General features: G+C 41.1%; 1 protein-coding gene across 1 annotated transcript; it reads left to right on the plus strand.

Moving 5' to 3' along the window:
• The first annotated feature begins 587 nt into the window (after positions 1 to 587).
• LOC122723945 (protein KTI12 homolog) lies at positions 588 to 2,901 on the plus strand. The gene is made up of 2 exons (XM_043958030.1): positions 588 to 904; positions 1,579 to 2,901. Exon 2 carries the CDS (start codon positions 1,639 to 1,641, stop codon positions 2,545 to 2,547), a length of 909 nt encoding a protein of 302 aa, XP_043813965.1. The 5' UTR covers positions 588 to 904; positions 1,579 to 1,638; the 3' UTR covers positions 2,548 to 2,901.
• The last annotated feature ends 23,136 nt before the right edge of the window (positions 2,902 to 26,037 follow it).

Below are 26,037 nucleotides of genomic sequence, written 5' to 3' on the forward strand. Positions count from 1 at the left end.
GAGACCCAAAATTAGGGAAAAAAAGTATCAGAAGCCGAAAGGAAAAATAAATTGAAGAATAGAGTTGACACAATAAATTACTTGAAAATCAAAGGGAGTTATCCTTTTCCTTTCCTAAGGAAGAGAGAATCAAGGTCAATCCTGCAATAGGAAAAGCTGTTTCTACAGTAGGAGAGGGAGAGAAAGGAGAGAGGAGAGAGGAGAGAGAAGAAAAAGAAATATTGCGGGATCTTAGATTGAGGGGATTTAATAAGTTTATTAAAGGTAATTTTGAAATAAATTATTACCTCTCACTTTTGACTCTTTGACTAAATGGCCATTTTTGACGGAGGGACTACGAATTCGGACGGAAGAGAAAGTGAGAGACTTAAGTGTTGGATCGTAAAAATAGAGAGATAGAAGTGTTAATTACATTAAACCTCAGGGACTAAGAAGTAATTTTCCCAAAAATTTATATCCTAAAAGCAAAATTGATATACATATAATATAAAGTATTTTAAATGATAAAAAAAAAAAATTCATTAAAAGGTGAACAACAAAACACGACTAAATAACCAAACCCTTAAATTCTTTCATAAATAAATAAAATAACCTTTAATCCCCCAACCCAAACATTGCGCTCAATTCTCAACACTGCCGCCCGTCCCGTCCCCCCATCGGCTTCTCCAACTCTCTCCCTCAGTTACAGCCGCGCACCTCCCGCGTTCCGAAGATCGTCCGTCTGCTGTTCACGCTGTTAACGTCGTTGCTACGTCCGCTGGTGCTGGTTGCTTCTTCGCTTCCCCTGCTCCTCGTCGCTGCTTCCGCTGGTCCAGTCCTCTGCCGTTCGGTGCTGCTCCTCACCGCTGGTCCTCGTCCTCAATCACGCCGTCGCTGGTCCTCGCCGCTTCCTCAGTCACTGCAGGTTTGTATGGGTTTTGAGATTGTGGCTTCAGATGTGTGCTTTCTAAGAGTTGTGAGATCTTTTGATGTGGGTTTCTGAAATTTGTGGAAATGTTAAGCTATTTTGAATTGTTTGAATGGAGATTTTTTTCAAAGTTGAAGATTTTTTGGCTTGACAAAAGAATACATTTGGTTTTCTTCAATTTATTACATCTATCATGACTGAATAAAAAACTTCATTGAGTCTGTATTTCAATTGCTATAAAGGAGAACCATCTTAAATAATATTTCTTGTACATTCAATCTAATAAGCTGATTAAGCTCTGTTTGGGCTTTCATTCAAATAAGTTAAACTAAAGACATGTCTAGATTCCTTATTTGAGAAGTTTCCAAACATAGCAATGTGCTCAATGATCAATTTTTTGCTCCTTTGTTTTAACCTCGCTTCATCCTTTTTCTACTTTATGATATAAACATTCAACTGATATTGGAGATGAACGTTTTTTTTTTTTTTTTTTTTTTGGCTTGTATATTTCATGTTACACACATCTCGAATCTGTCTTTTCAATGCAAATCATCTTGTGCTTGTCATGCTTTTTTACAACTGAAAAACAAATAAGATTAGACGACCTACTGACCTAGTTATAATGGGGAGGAAGAATCCTGCTTGATGTAGTTTTCTCTTGTTTTAAACAGTAAGCAATTTTGTGGAACGAGCATATCAGTACCCGAGTACAAATATTCCATTTCCTCCTAATGGCTTTGGTTGTAATCTGTGGCCAGCCATGTAGTGGGAAGTCTACAGCTGCTCTTTGCTTAGCTGAAGCTCTCAAGGACTCTGAGTCAAAATTAAATGTTAGGGTCGTTAACGATGCTTCCTTCCATCTTGATCGCAATCAGAGTTATGCCAATATGACTGCAGAGAAAAATTTAAGAGGGGTACTCAGGTCAGAAGTTGATAGATCTGTGTCAAAAGACAATATAATCATAGTAGATTCTTTGAATAGCATCAAGGGTTACAGGTATGAGCTTTGGTGTTTGGCTCGAGCTGCAGGAATAAGATACTGTGTGCTTTTTTGTGATGTCGAGGAAACTCAATGTCAAAAATGGAATGAGCAGCGCAGAGAAAAGGGAGAAGCTGCATATGACAATGCCATATATGATGACTTGGTAAGAAGGTTCGAGACACCAGATAAAAGAAATCGATGGGATTCTCCTTTGTTTGTGTTATGGCCAAGTAGAGATGGAATTCATAAATCTTCTGCTGCCATTGTAGATGCAATTTCATACTTGACAAAGAAAGTGGACTCCAAATCTCGTGATGTGAAAATTTTACAGCCAACAATTGCTACGCAATCTACACGATTTTCAGAGGCAAATTCTTTGTATGAGTTGGACAGGGCAACACAAGAGGTGATCAATGTCATTGTAGAGGCACAATCCCAGGCAATTGGAGGTCCAATTAATGGTGTTTCTCTTGGTCAGGATTTACCAACTCTCAACATTTCAAGGTCAGTTGGCTTGCCAGAGCTACGAAGACTGAGGCGAACTTTCATTAAGTTGACAGGTCAGACTAGCTTAAGTGGACCGCCACCACCTTCAGATGCAGGGAGTGCAAAAAGGATGTTTGTGGATTATTTGAACCGGGAATTGGGAACTGCTTGAAGGAGGATACTGGGAATGGTATATTATACTAAACGTTTGCTGCCAGAAGCATCTGTGGAGAAGGTGAAACCCGTGAGTTACATTCTAAAATATTCAGTTCTTTAATATATTGTATCAACAGATTTAGACAAGGACTCTTCCATTTTATTGGAGTAGTCATTGTGTATTGGCAAATCTATTTGTATGAGCGAAGGGTGAATTGTTGTTAATGAGGCATCAATTTACCATTGGCTCTATAGTTTTCTTTATTTTCTCTTAGACATTTTGAGCCCCAGTGGTGGATAGATAGTGAAATTGTCCCAAATGATGGGGATTGTTTAATAAATGTGATCAGCTAGTGCCATTCTTGTCTGACGCAGGTGGTTGATTGCCCCCCAAAAGCTTGAGATTTAATCATTTTGAAATCCTTTCTTTTCAATTTTTATGGTTATTTTCCTCAAAGGACATAACTAATAGTGAGCATATGTCAGTTTAAATAGAATTAAACTAAAGCAGAAGTTTAATTTGGTTTTAATTTTGAAAATTGGTTTAATTTGATTTGCAGCCAAAAAAATTGAAATTAAAATATGCTAAAAAAAATAGATTTATTTTATTTTTTATGGGTCTAAATTAATGGGTTTTTTTTGAGATTATATTAATTAGTTTCAGAATATGCTCCTATTTAAACGCATTAGAAAAATGACTATTAGTTCTAATGATAATTTAGTAATAGAGTAAAGAGAGAATAATGTATTAAAAAAAGATGATATAAAATTTATTGTTTTAATTATATTAACTATATTTTATTAATTTATGTGAAAATAATTATGGTTTATTTTGTTGGACGTATAGAATATTATATTTACATATACATAATCTTTTAAAAACAAATTCTGAAAGGCTCGCAAAGATTACTCTGCCAGCCTATTTATCATTTTAGTGTTTTTTGAATTATTATTAATATAATACTATATTATATTATTTATAAAATAATTTTTTACATTTTTCATATTTTTAAAATTTTTGTTTTTACAAAACTCTATCTATATAACATATTATATAAATAGTTATTAGATAAAATTAAAGAGATTTTAAAAATTAATAGTTTAAATTTTTATATTTTTAGTTTCTAAAATTACATGTATTATTTAGTTAATCACAATTTTAATTTTTATAATTTTAAATGATATTTGTAATAATATTTAGTTTTCTCATAATATTTTTTTTTATTAAATGTCCCTTATATAAAAATTATATAATTTTTTTTAATGAACAATTTCAAAATAAGAGTTAATAAAAAACGAGATATTCCAGATCAATAATTTAGCAATTTCATATATTTCCTATTCTTGTGAGGATGATTTCATCTAGTTGTCTGTTAATAGACCTGGAAATAATGTTGATAGACCCAGAAATAAGTACTGAAATAGGAACTAACTCTTGCTGTAAAAATTGGCTTTGTTTTGTTCTTTTTGAATTGTCCAACACGTATTGTGGAAAGCTTAACACAAACTGAACCATCAGTGAGAAAAGAGAGTACATCCTACTTCATGCAACATGTAACTATAGACTTGAAAATCATGTCGCTCTGAAATGTTCAAACTAAAATATTGCATGTTTAAAGTCTCTTAATCATCATTACAAAGCCAGCCAGCAAATTGGATTTATTTTAGTACTCATTGCCATCAATTGCAATTGAAAAAATTTATATTACTAAAATTTTGTAAATTGATATCAATTTGTCTACTGTTAAATGTATTCTATAATTTTAATAGTATAACCTATTTCTCATAGAAAATATTATTTAATTTTTATCTATATTTTAGATATTTTTAAATTTAAATAATCTAACTCATTATCTATTAAACTCACGTTTTATAAATTTTAAAATTTTATTTTAAAAAATTTAAATAGTCCACATAATCCATTAAATAATCTAACTAATATTCATAAAACTATTTTTTAAAAAAAAATAAAATTTATTTTACTAAATTTAAATAATTTGATATCTAATTTCAATCATATAATGGAGACAAAAAATATAATTATAACTTCTTAACAATAAAAAAATAATGTTTGAAATAAATTAAGTAATTAGTGAATAACTCATCTTATGAATATTTTTTAAAAAATACTTAAAGTTAAAACCTTGAAAATTAGAAACAAATTTTCTAAATTAAAAAAATATAAAGAAGGACATATAGTTGAGGATAGCTGCAGGAAAAATAATATTTGGGGTGGGGTAGTTGGGTTTTATTTATGGAAGATTTCTTCAACTTAGAGAAAATTTAATAGTTAGTTTGTATATTAAAATCACTTTGATTAAAATATTTCTATATATTTTTTTATCAGACAAATTAAATGGTTAAAATTATTTGGTCTAAATATTATAAATATTCAAAGTATATTAATGCATTTTTTTACTAAAAAGAATAAAGAATTAATTTTATAAAATGTAAGAGTGTTTTAGTTGATTAATTTTAAAATAAGGATAAATTAATAAATTTTTAATAAATCTAAGGATTTAATAGTAATTCTCATTTTATTTATTTAAAATTTAAAGAAAATATACGTAAATAATCCTAAGTAATCTTGGCCTCTAGCTAGATTCCCCGTCGTGAGTATGAGACTTAAAAAATGTAAAGTTTGATGATTAAAAGAAAATTTTGTAGATCCAAGAACAATGGAAGAGAAGGAGATGAGAGGATATGAGAAGGACTACTGTGAGGGAAAATAATATTGATACAATAGGATAAATTTTTAATAATGGTGCAGAGAAATCTCTTCTTAAATGAGCCGCACGAATTTGGCTTTTAATATAAGTTAAATTAATTTAAAATAAATTTCACAAAATATTAAAATATCAAAATAATAAAATTAGTCTAAATGCAATTTGGCCATACGTCTATTACACGATCTGAAATTATATTGCGCGTTTACATGTGTTAAAGAGTATGTTGCTTATTTTCTTATTCTCTCATACTTTCCAAATATAATTCTTATTTCGTAAACCTTGAATTAAACGATGATAACTTGATTTGAAATGATTTGAAATTTTCCATTTTAAAATTTTAAAGTATCGTATCATTTCCTTACTTGTATCATTCTCTCATTTTTCAAAAAGATTCGTTCTCGAATCTTCAACCACAGGAACAAGAAAAGAATCAATATACATGGGATGCTCTTTGAATTCAATATGACATTTGGCGAATGAAACATTAAACTTTGACATCTCCCCTCTTTTTTTTTTTTTTTTTTTAAATTAAACAATTGAAATGATTTTTGTAACGATCCGGAGACCGGACCGCTACCGGCGCTAAGATTCAGGTCGACTTAAGATCACCGGAACCCGTGGCAAGCCTACTATACCTCCTGTGTACCGGATAAAATCCCATACATGATCATACATTTTCATAAAAAATTTTCATTTCATATACCAAGCTCAACCTGTGCATGCATCATAAACTGTATACATAAAACCCATACTAGAGCCCTCATCAAATGCTCTAGTATGGTAAACATCACATGCTTCAAGCTTGGTTCAACATAACTTATCATAAAAACTTTTACATAAAGAATCATGTTCATAGGGATTACAAAACATATACTAGGGCCAAGCACATTTCTAATCCATAAAAGAAATTACATGTCCACTCTATACTATTACATAAGCTATACCAGCTACTATGCCGACTTCCCGCTCTATCTCTGATTCTGCAAACTTGGGGTTAGGGGAAAGGGATAAGCTACAAGAGTCTAGTGAGCAGAACATAAAAAAATAGTTTAATAAATATATGCTCTCATGAAATGCATCACAACACAAACAATACACATCAAGGATGGACTTGTCACCAGTAACCCCCTACATATTCCAAATCAATGCCCGGCCCTCGACAGAGTTCCTCAGGACTTCCTCTTAAACATAACATAACATATTCAACTATGCCAGGGGCGTAGAATGGGCAGCCCTAGTCTTTCCCTTACATAGTGTCAGGGCGCGTAGAATGGGCAGCCCTAGTCTTTCATATCCATATCATATCATAACCTACTCGAGGGCTAGTGGGTCATCCAATATCCATCCACAATAATAGTAAATATGCAATGCATCATATTCGTGAATTCTAATGCAAACATCCTATAAACATGGCATTCGTGATACATGAACATGCTCAAAAGTTTGATTACTTAAAAATAATAGATTAGTTTAGTTCTACTCACCTCTGGCTGATGCTCGACTGACAAAGACGCAGCTGGCTCACTGAAGGCCTCTACGGTCTCCCTAGTCCGATCCTACACAGGTGGACTCAAATGAGGGACCAAACACATCTCTAACAAGACTCTAAACATGTAATACCCGGCTAGAATCCGGCACCGGAATTTCTATTGTCTGGTGAAATCCGGGGTGTTGGGATTCTATTAGGAGTTATGGTTTCTAAGTGTTATGATGTGTTTTATAGTTTTACAGTTCGATAGTTTTGAGTTTTGAAGAGAAAATGGTTCATGGAGACTGTAGCCAAGTTCGGCCGCCGAAGATAAGTTCGGCCGCCGAAAGTGCTCAATGTTCGGCTTCCGAAGTTCAAGTTCGGCCCCCGAATGTTGCATGGTTTTGCATGCGATTCGGCAGCCGAAGCTGAGTTGGTCAGCCAGCTTTTGAGCAATCCTGAGTCAGCATTGTGGACAGGTGTTATGTCCAACTTGTTGCCAGAAGCTTGGCCACGTCTCCTATGCTTTATCTGCTAAGTTTGAGCAGCTCATGCAGGAGTTTGCTCGTTTACCAAATTTTGAAGGTTTTTGAAGCAAAACAAGTGAGCTTTTGGAGAGTTAGTGAGGGTGAAGAAGAGTTGATCCGTTTTCCTTTGTTTAGATCACTCATCTTGTAACGACCCAAAAATCGGACCGTTACCGGCGCTAGGATCCAGATCGGCTTAAGGCCGCCGGGACCCGTAGCAAGCCTGACATATAACCTGTAAACCTGCATAATCCCATACATGATCAACAACATGCATAAAAATTTAAACTATCTTTCATTCATTTCTCATACACCAAACTCAACCTGTGCATGCACTAAAACATAATCGTAAACTTGACCCCTCTGTGGGATCTCATCAATGCCCCAAAGGGCGATATACATGTGTTGAGTTTGGCTAACATATGTATCATCAAATATCTAAGATCATGCTTTAACAAGGGATTACAATGAACTATGGTCAAACACAATTCTAAACCTCAATATACCTCATTACATAACATACTGAAATCTCTTACATTACATCATAGTACAATTGCCATGTCCACAATCTAACTATTACATAAACATACTTCAAAACTCTGGCTAACCTTCTGATCTACCCTGTACCTGCACATCTGGGGTTAGGGGAGAGGGGTGAGCTACAAAGCCCAGTGAGCAGAATAGTATAAAACAATATATTAAAATTTCATGCTTTCATGGAATGCAACACATCACAACAAATCACATCTCGGATGGTATTGTCACCTATAGTCCTCTACATAGGTCCAACTGTGCCGGGACGTAGAATGGGTCAACCGGTCTTTCCCTTATCATAACATATCATATGGACCAACTATGCCAGGGACGTAGAATGGGTACAACCTAGACTTTCTCTTACATCGTGCCAGGGACGTAGAATGGGTACAACCTGGACTTCCATACCATAACATGCCATAACATCAATCATATCATATGAGGACTAAAGGATCATCCAATAACCAATCCACATCGACATTAACATCATAAATGCAATGCAACATATTCGTGGATACTAATGCAAGCAACCTATTACATCTCATGGCATTCATGATGCATGGATCATGCTCAAAATTCATATTTCATTTATTTAAAACTTAAGGTTTATTCCACTCACCTCTGGCTAGCTCTGACAAACTCTGTAGCAGCTGGCTCACAGCTGGGGTCCTCGGTTCCTCGGGTCCGAACCTACACAGGTGGACTCCAATGAGGGACCAAACATACATGAACATAATTCTAATATACTCCCCAAAAACCCCCTAAAACATCATGAAACAATCACATAACAACATGCAAGAAATGGCTGGACAGGGCACTTTCGGCGGCAGGTTCGGCGGCCGAAAGTCCCTCCAGAGCCGAAAGTCAGGCAGGTTCGGCGGCACCTTCGGCGGCCGAAACTCCCAGACAGAGACGAAACTCATGCATGTTCGGCGGCACCTTCGGCGGCCGAAAGTCCCAGACAGAGACGAAAGTCTCCCTTCGGGGGCAACTTCGGCAGCCGAAAGGCCTGCCTCACCAGCCATGTTCGGCGGCCGAAAGCTCCTTCGGCTGCCGAACCTGGTTTCTGCCAAAGGGCAGAAACTTGGCTCCTAAATGCACATTTCGCCTCCCAAGCTCCAATCATGCATACCATTCAACCAAAACATGCATACAAGCTCCTAGGGGCCTCAAACAAGCATATACCCCATCTACAACACTTCAAACATACTCAAACATGCCACATTGTTCAAAAATCACATAAAACCTAACATAGCTCAACTAACTTAATCATGCATTTCTACCCCATAAAACTTCATAAAACTTATTTAAACATACATGGGGCTTAAGATCGGCTCTTACCTCTTGAAGATCGAGAGGGAGACGACCTAAACTTGGAGATCCAAGAAGATGAGCTCCTGAGTTCCCAAAGCTCCAAAACTTGGTTTAAACGTTCAAAACTTGCAATGTGAGTTTAAAACTCAAGAAAAATGGTGGGGATTTGGAGGAAGAACACTAGGGTTGCAAAGGGAAAGTCGGAAACTTGCTGTGGCCGAAAATGGGAGAAAGCTCGCCCATTTCGGCTAAGTGCCCCTTATATAGTGGCTGGCCAGGCCACGTTCGGGGGCCGAATGTGCCTCCGCATCCATGCAAATGTTCGGCGGCCGAACTTGACTTTCGGCGGCCGAACCTGAACTTCCCTAACTCATGCTTTCGGGGGCCTAACGTGCCTCCAAAACGCATGCATGTTCGGCGGCCGAACTTGACTTTCGGCGGCCGAACCTGGGTTTTCCTCCAATGCTATTTTTATGCAAAAACTCATTTTTCTTTTATACTTAAAACATTAAAATACATGAAAACATTTTATAAAACATGTTCTTACCCTTCTAGAGATTTCCGACGTTCGAGATCCCACCGGACGGTAGGGATTCCGATACCGGAGTCTAGCCGGGTATTACACATCTTCTTGTTCTAGGAGGTAAGTGATGTTCGTGAAGATGTTTTTATGTTTTCTGAAGGTTTTAGGGGGATTTGTGGAAGGAGATGCATGTTTAGGTTATTAATGATAGTTTTGATGATTTATGCATGTATTCATGTTTATGTGTTATGTTTGATTTGCTTGTTGGGGTTCTTAGATAGTTTTGGACCCCTGTGATCATATACATGAGTATATGTGTGTTGAGGAGTTGGAGTATATATGGTTTGAGTGGTTGAAGGGAAGGAGAAGATGGTTTGCCGTTGAAGCTGAGTTCTGGATGAACTCAGGTTCGGCAGCCGAAGGTTCATTCGGCCGCCGAACCTCTTGCATGGTGGCTTAGGCTGCCACAGTTTGCCCCCGCGAGTTTTGCATGTTCGGCTCTGTGTGGGGGATTCGGCCGCCGAAGGTGTGAGACTTTCGTCTCTGGAGAGGACATTCGGCCGCCGAACCTACCGCCGAAAGTGTCCTGTCCAGCTTTCTTTTGCATGCTTTGCATGGATAGTTGAGTGAGTTTAAGGGGATTCTTGGGGAAGTTTAAGAGAGTTATTCTACGCTTGTTTGGTCCCTCATTTGAGTCCATCTGTATAGGTACAGACCAGAGGAACCAGAGAGAGCAGCAGTGAGTACTGCTCCAGAGGTTCAGAGCCTGCAGAGTCAGTCAGTCCAAATAGCCAGAGGTGAGTGGAACTAAACTTATGACTTTTAATTGAACTACAAACTACTTTTAGCATATCTCATGCATCATGTTTATGCCATAGGTTGATTGCATTAGTATTCATGAATATGTGGCATTGCATCGTTATTTGGTGATGTGAGTGAATGCTGAATGATCCAATAGTCTCAGACAGGAAGTCCAGGAGCCTTTGACTACGCCCTGGCAGGTATAGCGAAGTCCAGGAGCCTTTGACTACGCCCTGGCAGGTATAGCAAAGTCCAGGAGCCTTTGACTACGCCCTGGCAATGGTAAGTACAGAGGTGTTATATACACATATACATATATGACAGGAAGACCAGGTGCTCGATTCTACGCCCTGGCACAGAGTTACTGGGACTATGTGGTGACAGGTTTACTCTTGATGTGGCTTGTCTGTGATATGGTGCATTCCATGAGATCATATTTTACTGAGATGTTTTACTATTCTACTCACTGGGCTATAGAGCTCATCCCACTCCCTTAACCCCAGTTTTGCAGGTTCAGTGTACAGTGTACAGGGACAGTCCAGCAGGGTACAGGAAAAGTAAAGAGATCTGTAATAACTTAGAGTGGACATGTAATATTAAAGAGATGTAATAGTTGTTGCTTGACCTAGTGATGTATGTTTTGTCCATGATCTATATATGTATATATGTTTTCCTGTATGTGAAAACCAGGCTTAACAGGTATGAGTTAACCCTTCTAGAGCAAGCTCTAGTCAGGGATACAGAGTACAGAGTACAGAGTACAGAGACAGTGCATGCACAGGTTAAGCCTTGGTTCAGAAAAGAGTTTTATTTTCACAGAAAATGTATGATCATGTATGAGGTTTACAGGTACACAGAGAGTATAGCAGGCTTGCTACGGGTTCTGGCGGCCTTAAGCCGACCTGAATCCTAGCGCCGGTGACGGTCCATTTTGGGGTCGTTACAAAACATCTCCCCAAAAACCCCCTAAAACATCACAAAACATGCATATAAAACAAGCAAAGAAAGGCTGGACAGAGAACTTTCAGCGGCACCTTCGGCGGCCGAAGGTCCTCTACAGATCTGAAAGTCGGGGTCCTTCGGGGGCAGGTTCGGCAACCGAAAGACCTCCACAGATTAGAAAGTCAGGGACTTTCGGGGGTGGGTTCGGCGACCGAAACTCCATCACAGATCTGAAAGTGCATGCTTTCGGGGGCAGGTTAGGCTGCCAAAATGCTGCCTCCCATGCAGGTTCGGCGATCGAACCCTGCTTCGGCGGCCAAACCTGGGTTCTCCAGGATGGCAGAACTCGATTCTGCCCTATGCATTTCAGCCCCAAAGCTCTCAAATCCTCACACCCAACTTTCCACAATATGCATACTCACTTTAACATACATAAGGGGTATAAAAACTAGCCTAAACCTCAACAAACAACAACGAAACACAAGAGGGAGCATACATTCACCAAAACCCAACTCAAAGCCTATAACCTTAGATCTAGCCATTTCATACATTACAAACCCTTAAAACTCTTAAAAACTTACTTAAAACATAAACAATAGTGAGGATCTACACTTACCTCTTGAATATCTAAGGTAGATGTAATCCAAACTTGGAGATGATGAGGAAAACGGTCTCCGGAGGTCTCCAAGCTTTAAAACTTGGGATTCAAGCTTAAAATTTCAAAAATAAATGAAAACTCATGAAAATTTGAAGGAAAAACATAAAATCATCAAAGGAAGGGCAAGAACTTACCTTTGTCCGAAAATGGAGAGAGAAACTCCCATATTTTCGGACTGGAGGCCTCTTATAGGTGGTTGGCCAGACTACCTTCGGGAGCTGAAAGAGAGCTTCCACGGCAGCACCGTGTTCGGAGGCCGAACATGAGGTTCGGCGACCGAACCTAGGCTTGTCCCTTAAAAACATTTTCTTTCATTTTTAAAACTTTAACTCAAAACCAAACAATAAAATCATGAAAAACATTTTGTAAAAATATTTTACCCTTCTAAGAGATTCTGGTATCCGAGATTCTCGGATTCCAACGGGGATTCCGTCAGAAAGTTGGAATTCCGACACTGGAGTCTAGCCGGTATTACATTCTTCCCCTCTTAAGAACATTCATCCCCGAATGTTCAAACAACACATAAGCAAACATAACATCAAGAAAGCACATAAATCTTAAAACACTAACCTTAAAAGAGATAGGGGTATTGCTGGAGCATGGACTCCTGGGTCTCCCAGGTACATTCTTCCATATTGTGGTGATTCTAAAGGACTTTCACCATCGCGGTTTTCTTGTTCCTCAACTTTCTGATTTGAGTGTCTACGATCCGTAATGGCTGCTCAACATAGGTGAGATCTCCTAGAATCTCTACCTCTGGTTCATTAAGAACCTTACTCGGATCCGACACGAACTTCTATAACATGGAAACATTGAAAATCGGATGGATTCTCTCCATAGAAGCCGGCAAATCTAGCTTGTAAGATACATTCCCAACCTTTTGCAAGATTTTAAAGGGTCCAATGTACCTTGGAGCTAGTTTACCTTTCTTCCCAAAACGAATCACCCCTTTCATAGGAGACACCTTGAGCAACACCATATCTCCCTCCTGGAATACAACATGTTTCCTGCGAACATCTGCATAGCTCTTCTGCCGACTCACAACAGTCCTGATTCTTTCTCTAATAATAGGCACTACCCTGCTGGTGATCTCAACTAACTCTGGCCTTACCAAGGCTCTTTCTCCCACTTCTTCCCAGCAGACAGGTGACCTACACTTCCTCCCATATAGAGCTTCATAAGGAGCCATTCCTATGCTAGCATGATAAATGTTATTGTAGGAAAACTCCACCAGTGGTAGATGCTGCCTCCAAGAACCGCCAAAATCTAGCACACACATTCTCAATATGTCTTCTATTGTTTGGATGGTCCTCTCTGACTGTCCATCAGTCTGTGGATGGAAAGCAGTGCTAAAGTCCAACCTTATGCCCATAGCATTCTGCAGACTCCGCCAAAACCTGGAGGTAAACTGGGGTCCCCTATCTGACACTATTGATACTGGAGCCCCATGCAGCCTGACAATCTCTTCAACATATACCTGTGCCAGCTTGTCCACAGAGTAACCACACCTGACCGGAATGAAGTGAGCAGATTTGGTCAATTTGTCCACTATTACCCATATTGAATCTAATCTGTTGGACGTTGCTGATAATCCCACCCCAAAATCCATTGCCACATTTTTTCCCATTTCCACTCTAGAATCGATAGTGGGTTGAGCATCCCAGCTGGCTTTTGATGTTCCAGCTTCACCCTCTGACAGATCTCACAAGCTGACACAAACTGTGGCACTTCCTTCTTCATAGCTGGCCACCAATAAACCCTCTTCAAATCCTGATACATCTTGGTGGCTCCAGGGTGAACGCTATACCTAGCATTATAATCCTCTCTCATAATGTCTCCCTTCAAACTCACGTCATCTGGTACACATAATCTGTTCCCATAATGGAGGATCCCTGTGTTGTCGAATCTAAACTCCTCATTCTTGCCTGACTTAACTGTCCTGGCAATTTTCACCAACTCGGGGTCCTCATGCTGTTTCTGTGCCACTTGTTCCAGAAATACGGGTGTCACTCTCATCTGGGCCACTAGTGCACCTGTACCAGACAACTCTAACTGTAAACCTTCATTAATGAGCTTGTAAAATTTCCTCACCACCAGTCTCCTCTCTGCTGTAATATGGGATAAACTGCCAAGTGATTTCCGGCTGAGGGCATCTGCCACTACATTTGCCTTACCCGGGTGATACTGGATCTTGCAATCATAGTCACTAAGCAGCTCTACCCATCTTCTCTGCCTCAGGTTCAACTCTTTCTGACTCAAGATGTACTGCAAACCCTTATGATCTGTAAAGATCTCACATCTTACCCCATATGCCTCCACATATTGAGTGCAAAGATTACAGCTGCCATCTCTAGGTCGTGTGTAGGATAATTCAACTCATGCTTCTTTAACTGCCTAGAAGCATAAGCAATCACCCTTTCATTCTGCATCAATACACAACATAGTCCCACTCGGGACGCATCACAAAACACTGTAAAGTCTTCATTACTAGTAGGCAGAGCTAACACTGGTGCTGACGTCAGCCTTCTTTTCAGCTCTTCAAAGCTTTCCTCACACTGTTTCGACCAAACAAACTTCTGATTCTTTTTGGTCAACCTAGTCATAGGAGCGGCAATTTTGGAGAAGTCCTGGACAAACCTCCTGTAGTAACCCGCTAAACCCAAAAAGCTTTTAATCTCTGTCACTGTAGTGGGTCTAGGCTAGCTTACTACAGCTTCAACTTTCTTGAGATCTACCTCAACTCCCTTTTCTGATACTACATGCCCCAAGAAAGAAATGCTCCTCAACCAGAACTCACACTTAGAGAACTTGGCATACAAGCCGTGTTCTCTCAGGGTCTGCAACACTGTCCTCAAATGATGGGCATGCTCTCGTCAATGAAAATAATAACAAAGTGATCCAGAAACTGGCTAAAAACTCTGTTCATGAGGTCCATGAATGCTACAGGGGCATTGGTAAGCCCGAACGGCATTGTAAAGACCCGAAAATCGGATCGCTACCGACGCTAGGATTCAGATCGACTTAAGGTCACCGGAACCCGTAGCAAGCCTACTATGCATCCTGTGTACCTGATAAAATCCCATACATGATCATACATTTTCATAAAAATTTTAAACTTTTCTTTTACCAAGCTTGACCTGAACATACATCATATCTGTAAATATAAAAACCCTATACTAGAGCCCTTATCAAATGCTCTAGTAGGGTCAACATTTCGCACATCAAGCTTGGTTCAACATATCTCATCAATAAAAACATTTTCATAAAGATCATGTACAAAGGGATTACAAAACATAAACTAGGGCAAAGCACAATTCTAATCCATCACATAATTACATGTCCACTACTATCTATTACATAAACTATATCATCAACCTTGGCGACTTCTCGTACTATCTCTGACCTGCAAACCTAGGGGTTAGGAGAAAGAGGTGAGCTACTAAAGCCCAGTGAGCAGAATAGTAAAAATAATTTAATTAAACATATGCTTTCATGAAATGCATCACAATACAAACAATTCATATCACGGATGGACTTGTCACCAATAACCCTCTACATAATCCAATGTGCCCGGCCCTCGACGGGGCTCCCCAGGACTTCCTCTTAAACATAACATAATGCCAAGACGCGTGGAATGGGCAGCCCTGGACTTTCTTACATAGTGCCAGAATGCGTGGAATGGGCAGCCCTGGACTTTCTTATCCATCATAACATATCGTATCATCTCGAGGGCTAATGGGTCATCCAATATCCATCCACATCAATAATAAATTATGCAATGCATCATATTTGTGAATTCTAATGCAACAACCTAATACATAAACATGGTATCCATGATGCATGAGTATGCTTAAAAGTTTGATTGCTTTCAAAGTAAAAGGAGTTTTGTTCTACTCACCTCTGGCTGACTCTGAACTAACTTTGAAGCAGCTATCTCACTGCTGATCACCTCGGTTCCTCTGATCTGATCCTACAGAGGTGGACTCAAATGAGGGACCAAACATACTCTATAAAGACTCTAAACATCTCCCCAAAAACCCCCTAAAACATCATCAAAACATGCATAGAAAACAAACAAAGGAAGGTTGGACAGGGGACTTTCAGCGGTAGGTTCGGCGGCCGAAAGTCCCTACAGATCTGAAAGTTAGGCACTTTCGAGGGCAGGTATGCCATCTCTAGATCATGTGTAGGATAATTCAACTCATGCTTCTTCAACTGCCTAGAAGCATAAGCAATTACCCTCTCATTTTGCATCAACACACAACCTAGTCCCACTCGGGATGCATCATAAAACACTGTGAAATCTTCATTACTCGTAGGCAGAGCTAACACCGGTGCTGACATCAACTTTTTCTTCAGCTCTTCAAAGCTTTCCTCATACTGTTCTGACCAAACAAATATCTGATTCTTTTTAGTCAGTCTGGTCATAGGAGCGGCAATTCTAGAGAAGTCCTGAACGAACCTCCTGTAGTAACCTGCCAAACCCAGAAAGCTCTTAATCTCTGTAACTGTAGTGGGTTTGAGCCAGTTAGCTACGACTTCTACCTTCTTGGGGTCCACTTCAATTCCTTTTTCTGACACAACATGCCCCAAGAATGAGATGCTCCTCAACCAGAACTCACACTTGGAGAACTTAGCATACAAGCAGTGCTCCCTCAGGGTCTGCAAAACTATCCTCAGATGATGGGCATGCTCCTCTGCGTTTCTGGAATACACTAAGATATCGTCAATGAAAACGATAACAAAGCGATCCAGATACTGGCTAAAAACTCTGTTCATGAGGTCCATGAATGCTGTAGGGGCATTGGTCAGCCCAAACGGCATCACTAGGAACTCATAATGCCCATATCTGGTCCTGAACGCCATCTTCGGCACATCTTCCTCTCTGATTCTTAGCTAGTGATACCCGGATCTTAGATCTATCTTGGAGAAACAACCTGCTCCTGCTAGCTGGTCGAATAGATCGTCGATCCTAGGTAGAGGATACTTATTCTTGGTAGTGACTTTGTTCAACTGCCTGTAGTCGATACAAAGTCTCAAGGATTCATCCTTCTTCTTTACAAACAGCACTGGGGCACCCCAAGATGAGGTACTCGGTCAGATGAAACCCTTATCTACCAACTCTTGCAGCTGCTCCTTTAGCTCCTCAAACTCTGCAGGTGCCATCCTGTAGGGAGGGATAGAGATCGGTCTGGTTCCAGGCATCAATTCTATTTCAAACTCTATCTCCCTAGTAGGTAGTAGTCCTGGAAGTTCGTCTGGGAAGACATCTGGAAACTCTCTGACCACGGGCACTGAGGCGGGTTCCCTAACCTGACTATCCAGCTCTCTCACATGAGCTAGAAACCCCTGAAAACCTCTCCTGAGCAACCTACGAGCCTGTAGGGCTGATATCAGACCTCTAGGCATACCCCTCTTGTCTCCTCTGAAGACAACCTCTGACCCATCCTGATCTCTGAACTTGACTACCTTGTCTCTGCAATCCAAGGTAGCACCATGAGCAGATAGCCAATCCATCCCTAGAATGACATCAAAATCCATCAAATCTAGAACCACAAGGTCGGCTGGAAGGCATCTACTCTCAACAAATACTGGACTATACCGGCAGACTGACTTTGCCACTGATGGATCACACTTGGGTCCACTGACCTAGAGGGGACACTCTAACCCAGAGACTATCAAACCCAACCTCTCAACGGCTCTAGGAGCAACAAAAGAATGAGATGCACTAGGGTCCATTAAAGCATACACATCGAAACAACCAATGATGAGATTACCTGACACCAAGGTGTTGGATGTGTTCGCCTCCTGCTGTGTCATAGTGAAGATTCGAGCTGGAGCTGATGGACCTTCACCTCGGGAACCTGCTGAAGAAGAGGCTGCCCCTCTCCCTCTGCCTCTGCCACTACCCTGTGTCACGGCTGGAGCTACTGGCTGAGCCACACTACCAGAAGCTGTCTGCTGAGATGGTGCCATAAAAGGTGCCCTAGGACATTCCTGTGCCATGTGTCCCTCCTGTCCACATCTGAAGCAGGCTGTAGTCCCAAACTAACACACTCCCTTGTGTAGCTTACCACACCTCACACATTTTGCACCATCTGAACCCGAGCTCGAGCCACCACCGAGTCCTAGACCTGATTTCAAGCGATTCCAGAACTTATTCTTCTTTGGCTTTTTGGTGGTGCTACTCCGCCTCTTACTGCCTGAAACTGCTGCACTCAGAGAAGAGGGATCTAGCTTTCCCCTGCCTGGGGTCTTGGAACCCAAAGACTATGCCACAGACTGCTTAACTGTCCCCTGAATGATGGCACTAGCCTCCATCTTCCATGCTGCATCCACTATAGTCTAGAAGCTCTCCCTCTCTGCTGCAAGAATTAGGGAGGAATACCTAGAGTGGAGCCTCATGGTATACCTCCTTGCTTTCTTCTGATCTGTATCATAAGTTTACTCCACAAACGGCAACAGTTCCAAGAACTTATTTGTAAACTCATCAACACTCATCTCCTCAGTCTGCTTCAACTGTTCAAACTCAATTATCTTCAATTCCCTTGAGCTATCAGGGAAAGCCCATCCTGCAAATTCATTAGCAAACTCCTTCCAGGTTAAACTGTCCAATCTCCGGTCCACATAGTTTTTAAACCACTCACGGGCCTTTTTGCATTTAAGTGTGAACCCCGCTATCTGAATGGCTCTACAATCATCTGCCCCCAACTCATTTGTAATCATTTTTACTATCTTCAGGTACTCAAAAGGATCATCTCCCATCTTGAACTTGGGAGCATCCAACTTCAAATAATCAGTCATTTTAACTCTGCTCCCCTCAGATGAGCTAGGCTTGGGTACTTGGACTTCAGGAGCTACAGGTTCAGGGGGTGGTGGAGGAGATGCAACATTCCCTGGATTAGGGTTTGCTACATTTGGATAGAAAGGTGAGGGTGGATACATTGGGTATTCAGGGTATGGTGGATAGAAAGGTGGGTAAGGTATGAAAGAGGGATAAGGGTTAAAGCTGGGGTAATCCGATGTACCTCTCATCGAATACCCGGGGCCTTGTGGAAAGGGTTGATATTGGGGTGGTTGAGCGAATCCCGAGGCCTAAGTGCCTCCTTGAGATTCTCCCACGCCTTCTTCAGACATGCTCACACACAGACTTCTATCCCTTCTTTGGTCAACATCCATTTCATCCCTCAGCTGACACTCCTCCCTGAACTGCTCCTCTTCTGCTTGCATCAAAAGACCTTCTAAGGTCCCTTAACACTCTCTCCCTACTAGATCTACAGGACATTGCCCTAGGCAATGCAGGGGGACGGGCATCCATGCCCTCACTTTCTAGTGGGACTCCAGTCAATCGTGCAGATCGATGAGTGCCTCTCATCCTGCTTACTGAAAAACAACACATACACAAAACATCAGCATCATATGGTTCATGTGGAAACACATGAACCCGCATCACATTCATACATAACATTAATGCACATGCATAAAATCATGGCATTTCACATCATCATTCAAGACAGGACTCTACATCCTATCCTAGTGGACATGATTTTTCCCATTGTGCTTGCCCTTCTAGAACCTCTATGAGCCCGACACTCTCTAGGTCCGACCATATGAACCTAGGGCTCTGATATCAATCTGTAACGACCCAAAATCGAACCGCTACCGGCGCTAGGATCCAGATCGACTTAAGGTCGCCGGGACCCGTAGCAAGCCTAACATACAACCTGTTATACCTGATAAATCCCATACATGATCATACATTTATATAAAAACTTTAAACTTTCCATCTACCAAGCTCGAGCTGTGACGGAAACTGAATACATAAAAACCCCACACTAGAGCCCTCATCAAATGCTCTAGTTAGGTCAACATTATATACATCAAGCTTGGTTTACATATCTCAACATTTAAAACATTTCATAATGATCATGAACAAAAGGGATAAACCAAACACTCTAGGGTCAAGCACAATACTAATCCTCAATACAAAACTGTACAATACTTTACATTGCATTACATTATCTTTCATGTCCACAACTAACTATTACATACATAAAACTTTTACTCTTGCTGACTTCTTGGTCTATCCCGAACCTGCAAACCTGGGGGTTAAGGGAAAGGGGTGAGTTACTAGAGCCCAATGAGCAGAATAGTAAAACAATATATTAAAATCTATGCTTTCATGAAATGCATCATATCACAAACAAATCACATCAAGGATGGACTTGTCACCAATAGCCCTCTACATATCCAATGGTGCCAGGGGCGTAGAATGGGCCTCACTGGACTTCCGTATCGTATCATCGTCATCATATCATATCGAGGCCTAATGGGTTATCCAACATCCATCCACATCAACATCATAGTATGCAATGCAACATATTCGTGAATTCTAATGCAAACAACCTAGTATATATCATGGCATTCGTGATGCATGAACATGCTCAAAATGTATTTACTTTAAAACATAAAGATCTATTCTACTCACCTCAGGCTGACTCTAAAAAGACTCTGAAGTAGCTATCTCACTGCTGGGGTCCTCGGTTCCTCGGGTCCGAATCTACACAGGTGGACTCAAATGAGGGACTAAACATACACTAACATAACTCTAAATATCTCCCCAAAAACCCCCTAAAACACCATAAAACATTCATAGAAAACATGAAAAGGAAGGCTAGACAGGGCACTTTCGGTTGCAGGTTCGGCGGCCGAAAGTCCCTCAAGAGCCGAAAGTCAGGCACTTTCGGGGGCAGGGTTCGGCGGCCGAAAGTCTGTCTAGAGCCAAAAGTCACCCACCTTAGGCGGCAGGTTCAGCGGCTGAAACTTCCCTCTAGAGCCGAAAGTCCAAACTTTCAGAGGCAAGTTTAGGCAACCAAACCACCTCCACAGGCAGGTTCGGCAGCTGAACATGGCTTCGGCACCCGAACTTGAGTTCTTCCAGAATGGGAGAACTCAAGCCTCTCATGCACATTCAGCCAACCAAACCTCTAAACTCAAACCAAACCATTCAAAAGCATGCATAAACATGTATTCAAGCATATAGGGGTCTCAACTAGCCTATACCCCAACAAACATCACATTTAACATACATTAAACTCACATATCATCATTTAACTCATATAAACCCTAACATTTACAACTACTCTAATCATGCATCCAACACCCTTCAAACCCCTCAAAACTTACTAAAAACATAAAAGAAGGGTAGGTTCTACTCTTACCTCTTGAAAATCGAGAGGGGAGGTGATCCAAACTCGGAGATGGGGGAAAACGAGTTCCGGAGGTCTCCAAGCTTCACAACATCAATTTTGAGTTTAAAAACTTCAAAACAAGATGAAAGCTTGTTAAAAGCTTGAAAGATTTGAAGGAAAACATCAAAACTAACCATGGAAGGGTATGGACTCACCTTTGCTTGAAAATGGAGAAGAAAACTCGCCCATTTTTGGACATGGGGCCTTTTATAGGTGGCTGGCCAGACCACCTTCGGGGGCCAAAGGTGCCCCCTAAACTTCACCATGTTCGGCGGCCGAACCTGGCTTTCCTCCCTTGGTGCTTTTCTTTCAAAACTCAATTTCTTTCTTACTTAATACCTTAAAACACATGAAAACATTTTAGAAAAACATATTTTACCCTTCTAGAGAGTTTCGACATCCGAGATTCCGCCGGACGAGAGGAATTCTGATGCCGAAGTCTAGCCGGGTATTACATTGGGTTTGATAGCTTATGGGCTAGAGTGTCCTCTTTGGGTCAGTGGACCCAAGTGTGATCCATCAGTGGCAGAGTCAGTCTGCCGGTTCAGTCCAGTCTTTGTTGAGGGTAGATGCCTTCTAGCCAACCTAGTGGTTCTAGATTTGACTGATTTTGACGTCATTCTAGGGATGGATTGGCTTTCTACTCATGGTGCTACCTTGGATTGCAGAGACAAGGTAGTCAGGTTCAGAGATCAGGATGGATCAGAGGTAGTCTTTAGAAGGGACAGAGTAGATATGCCTAGAGGTTTGATATCAGCCCTGCAGGCTCGTAGGTTGCTCAGGAGGGGTTGTCAGGGGTATCTAGCTCATTTTAGGGAGCTTGACAGTCAGGTCAGGGAAACAGCTTCAGTGCCCATAGTCAGAGAGTTCTTAGATGTTTTCCCAGACGAGCTGCCAGGTTTACCACCTGCTAGGGAGATAGAGTTTGAAATTGAAGTGATGTCTGGAACCAAACTGATCTCTATTCCTCCCTATAGGATGGCACCTGCAGAGTTAAAGGAGTTGAAGGAACAATTACAAGAGTTGGTAGACAAGTGTTTCATCCGACCGAATACCTCACCTTGGAGTGCTCCAGTGCTGTTTGTAAAGAAGAAGGATGGATCCTTGAGACTTTGTATCGACTACAGGCAGTTGTACAAAGTCACTACGAAGAACAAGAGTCTGTTACCCAGGATTGATGATCTATTCGACCAGCTAGCAGGAGCAGGTTGTTTCTCAAAGATAGATTTGAGATTCGGGTACTACCAGTTGAGGGTCAGAGAAGAGGATGTGCCAAAGACAACATTTAGGACCAGATATGGGCATTATGAGTTCCTAGTGATGCCGTTCGGGCTGACCAATGCCCCTGCAGCATTCATGGACCTCATGAACAGAGTTTTTAGTTAGTTTCTAGATCACTTTGTTATTGTCTTCATTGACGATATCTTAGTGTATTCTAGGAATGCAGAGGAGCATGCCCATCATCTGAGGACAGTGTTGCAGACCCTGAGAGAACACGACTTGTATGCCAAGTTCTCCAAGTGTGAATTCTGGTTGAGGAGCATCTCATTCTTGGGCCATGTTGTGTCAGAAAAGGGAATTGAAGTAGACCCCAAGAAAGTAGAAGCTGTAGCTAACTGGCCCAGACCCACTACAGTGACAGAGATTAAAAGCTTTTTGGGTTTGGCAGGTTACTACAGGAGGTTCGCTCAGGACATCTCAAGAATTGCACCTCCTATGACTACGCTGACCAAAAAGAATCAGAAGTTCGTTTGGTCAGAACAGTGTGAGGAAAGCTTTGAAGAGCTAAAGAGAAGGTTGACGTCAGCACCAGTGTTAGCTCTGCCTACCAGTGATGAAGATTTCACAGTGTTTTGTGATGCATCCCGTGTGGGACTAGGTTGTGTGTTGATGCATAATGAGAGGGTAATTGCTTATGCTTCTAGGCAGCTAAAGAAGCATGAGTTGAATTATCCTACACATGACTTAGAGATGGCAGCTGTGATCTTTGCACTCAAGATGTGGAGGCATTACTTGTATGGGTTTAAATGTGAGATCTTCACAGATCATAAGAGTTTGCAGTACATCTTGAGTCAAAGAGAGTTGAACCTAAGGTAGAGAAGATATGTAGAACTGCTTAGTGACTATGATTTCAAGATCCAGTATTATCTGAGGAAGGCTAATGTAGTGGCAGACGCCCTCAGCCGAAAATCACTTGGCAGTTTATCCCATATCACAGCAGAGAGAAGACCGGTGGTGAGGGAATTTTATAAGCTCATCAATGAAGGTTTACAGCTAGAGTTATCTGGTACAGGTGCACTAGTGGCTCAGATGAGAGTGACACCCATGTTTCTGGAGCAGGTGGCACAGAAACAGCATGAGGACCCAGAATTGGTGAAGATAACTAGAGCTGTCTAAGCAGGCAAGAATGATGAGTTCAGATTTAACAATAAAGGGATCCTCCGTTACGGGAACAGGTTATGTGTACCAGATAACATGAGTCTCAAGGAAGACATTATGAGTGAAGCTCATAATGCCAGGTACAACGTTCACCCTGGAGCCACCAAAATGTACCAGGATCTGAAAAGAGTCTATTGGTGGCCAGCTATGAAAAGAGAAGTGGCACAATTCGTGTCCGCCTGTGAGGTATGTCAGAGGGTGAAGCTGGAACACCAGAAGCCAGCTGGTATCCTCAACCCACTACTGATTCCAGAGTGGAAATGGGAGAATGTTGCAATGGATTTCGTGGTGAGGTTACCGGCAACGTCCAACAAACTAGATTCCATATGGGTGATTATGGACAGACTGACCAAATATGCTTACTTCATCCCTGTCAGGAGTGGCTATTCTGTGGACAAATTGGCACAAGTGTATGTGGAAGAGGTTGTGAGGTTGCATGGGGCTCCGGTATCAATAGTGTCCGATAGGGGACCCTAGTTCACCTCTAAGTTTTGGTGGAGTCTGTAGAATGCTATGGGCACAAGGCTAGACTTTAGCACTGCTTTCCATCCTCAGACTAACGGATAGTCAGAGAGGACCATCCAGACTATAGAAGATATGCTCAGAATGTGTGTGCTAGATTTTGGCAGTTCTTGGAGGCATCATCTACCCTTAGTGGAGTTTGCCTACAATAACAGCTATCATGCTAGCATCAGGATGTCTTCTTATGAAGCTCTTTATGGGAGAAAGTGCAGATCACCTGTCTGCTGGGAAGAAGTTGGAGAAAGGGCCTTGGCAGGGCCTGAGTTAGTAGAGATCACCAGCAGGGTAGTGCCCATTATCAGAGAAAGAATCAGAACTGTCATGAGTCGGCAGAAGAGTTATGCAGATGTCCGCAGGAAGCATATAGAGTTCCAGGAGGGAGATATGGTGTTGCTCAAGGTGTCTCCTATGAAAGGGGTGATTCGTTTTGGGAAGAAAGGTAAACTAGCTCCTAGATACATTGGACCCTTCGAAATCCTGCAAAGGATTGGGAATGTATCCTACAAGTTAGATTTACCTGCTTCCATGGAGAGAATTCATCCGGTTTTCCATGTTTCCATGTTACGAAAGTTCGTGTCAGATCCGGGCAAGGTTCTTAATGAGCCTGATGTGGAGATCCTAGGAGATCTCACTTATGTTGAGTAGCCAGTGCGAATCATATACACGCAGATCAGAAAGCTGAGGAACAAGGAAATCCTGATGGTGAAGGTCCTTCGGAATCACCACAACATGGAAGAGTGCACCTGGGAGACACGGGAGTCCATGCTCCAGCAATACTCTTATCTCTTCTAAGGTTAGTGTTTTATGTTTTAATGTGAGCTTCCTTGTTGCTTTTGTTTGTTTGTTGAACATTCGGGGACGAATGTTTTTAAGGGGGGAAGAATGTAATACCCGGCTAAGCTCCGGCATCTGAATTTCAACCTTCCGGCGGAATCTCCGTTGGAATCCGGAATCCCGAAGTCGGAATCCCTTAAAAGGGTGAAAATAAAGGTTTTCATAAAATGTTTTAATGTTTTTATGGTTTTAATCAAAGAAAGAAAATTGAGTTTTGAAAGAAAACACCATGGAGGAAAAGTCCAGGTTCGGCCGCCGAACCTCATGTTCGGCAGCCGAACATGGTGGAGTTGCGAAAGCTCTTTTGGCCCCCAAAGGTGGTCTGGCCAGCCACCTATAAAAGGCCCCTTGTCCAAAAATGGGCGAGTTTTCTCTTTCCATTTTCGAGCATAGGTGAGATTTCGCCCTTCTATGGTTGATTTTATGTTTTCCTTCAAATCCTTCAAGGTTTTTATAAGATTTTTCCTTGTTTTGAAGATTTTTGAGCTAAGATCAAGGTTTTAGAAGTGTGGAGACCTCCGGAGACCTATTCTCCTAATCTCCAAGTTTGGATCGCATCTCCTCTCGATTTTCAAGAGATAAGTGTAGATCCATACCTTTTTATATGTTTTAAGTAAGTTTTATGAAGTCTTTAAGTGTTTTAATGCATGAAACGGGTAGATCTATGTTTTAGGGTTTATGTTAGCTTTATGTTAAATGTATGCTCTATGTGTTGTTTATGTTGATGTTTGTTGGGGTTTAGACTACTTTTATACCCCTATGTATGTATGAGTGTATATGCATGTCTTAGAATAGTTGGATGGGCGTTTTGAGAGGTTTGGGTGGCTGGATGTGTGAGGCGAATCGGGTTCTGCCATTCTGGAGAACTTAGGTTCGGCCGCCGAACCTGCCCCCGAAGGTTAGTGACTTTCAGGTATGTGAAGGCTTCCGGTCGCCGAACCTTGCCCTTGAAAGTGCCTGACTT

Source organism: Manihot esculenta, chromosome 7, assembly GCF_001659605.2.
Source record: "Manihot esculenta cultivar AM560-2 chromosome 7, M.esculenta_v8, whole genome shotgun sequence".
Lineage (NCBI taxonomy): Eukaryota > Viridiplantae > Streptophyta > Magnoliopsida > Malpighiales > Euphorbiaceae > Manihot > Manihot esculenta.

What these genes read in the sequence shown, in the direction of transcription:
- LOC122723945 (XM_043958030.1), top strand. Translation starts at nt 1,639, where the DNA reads ATGGCTTTGGTTGTAATCTGTGGCCAGCCATGTAGTGGGAAGTCTACA.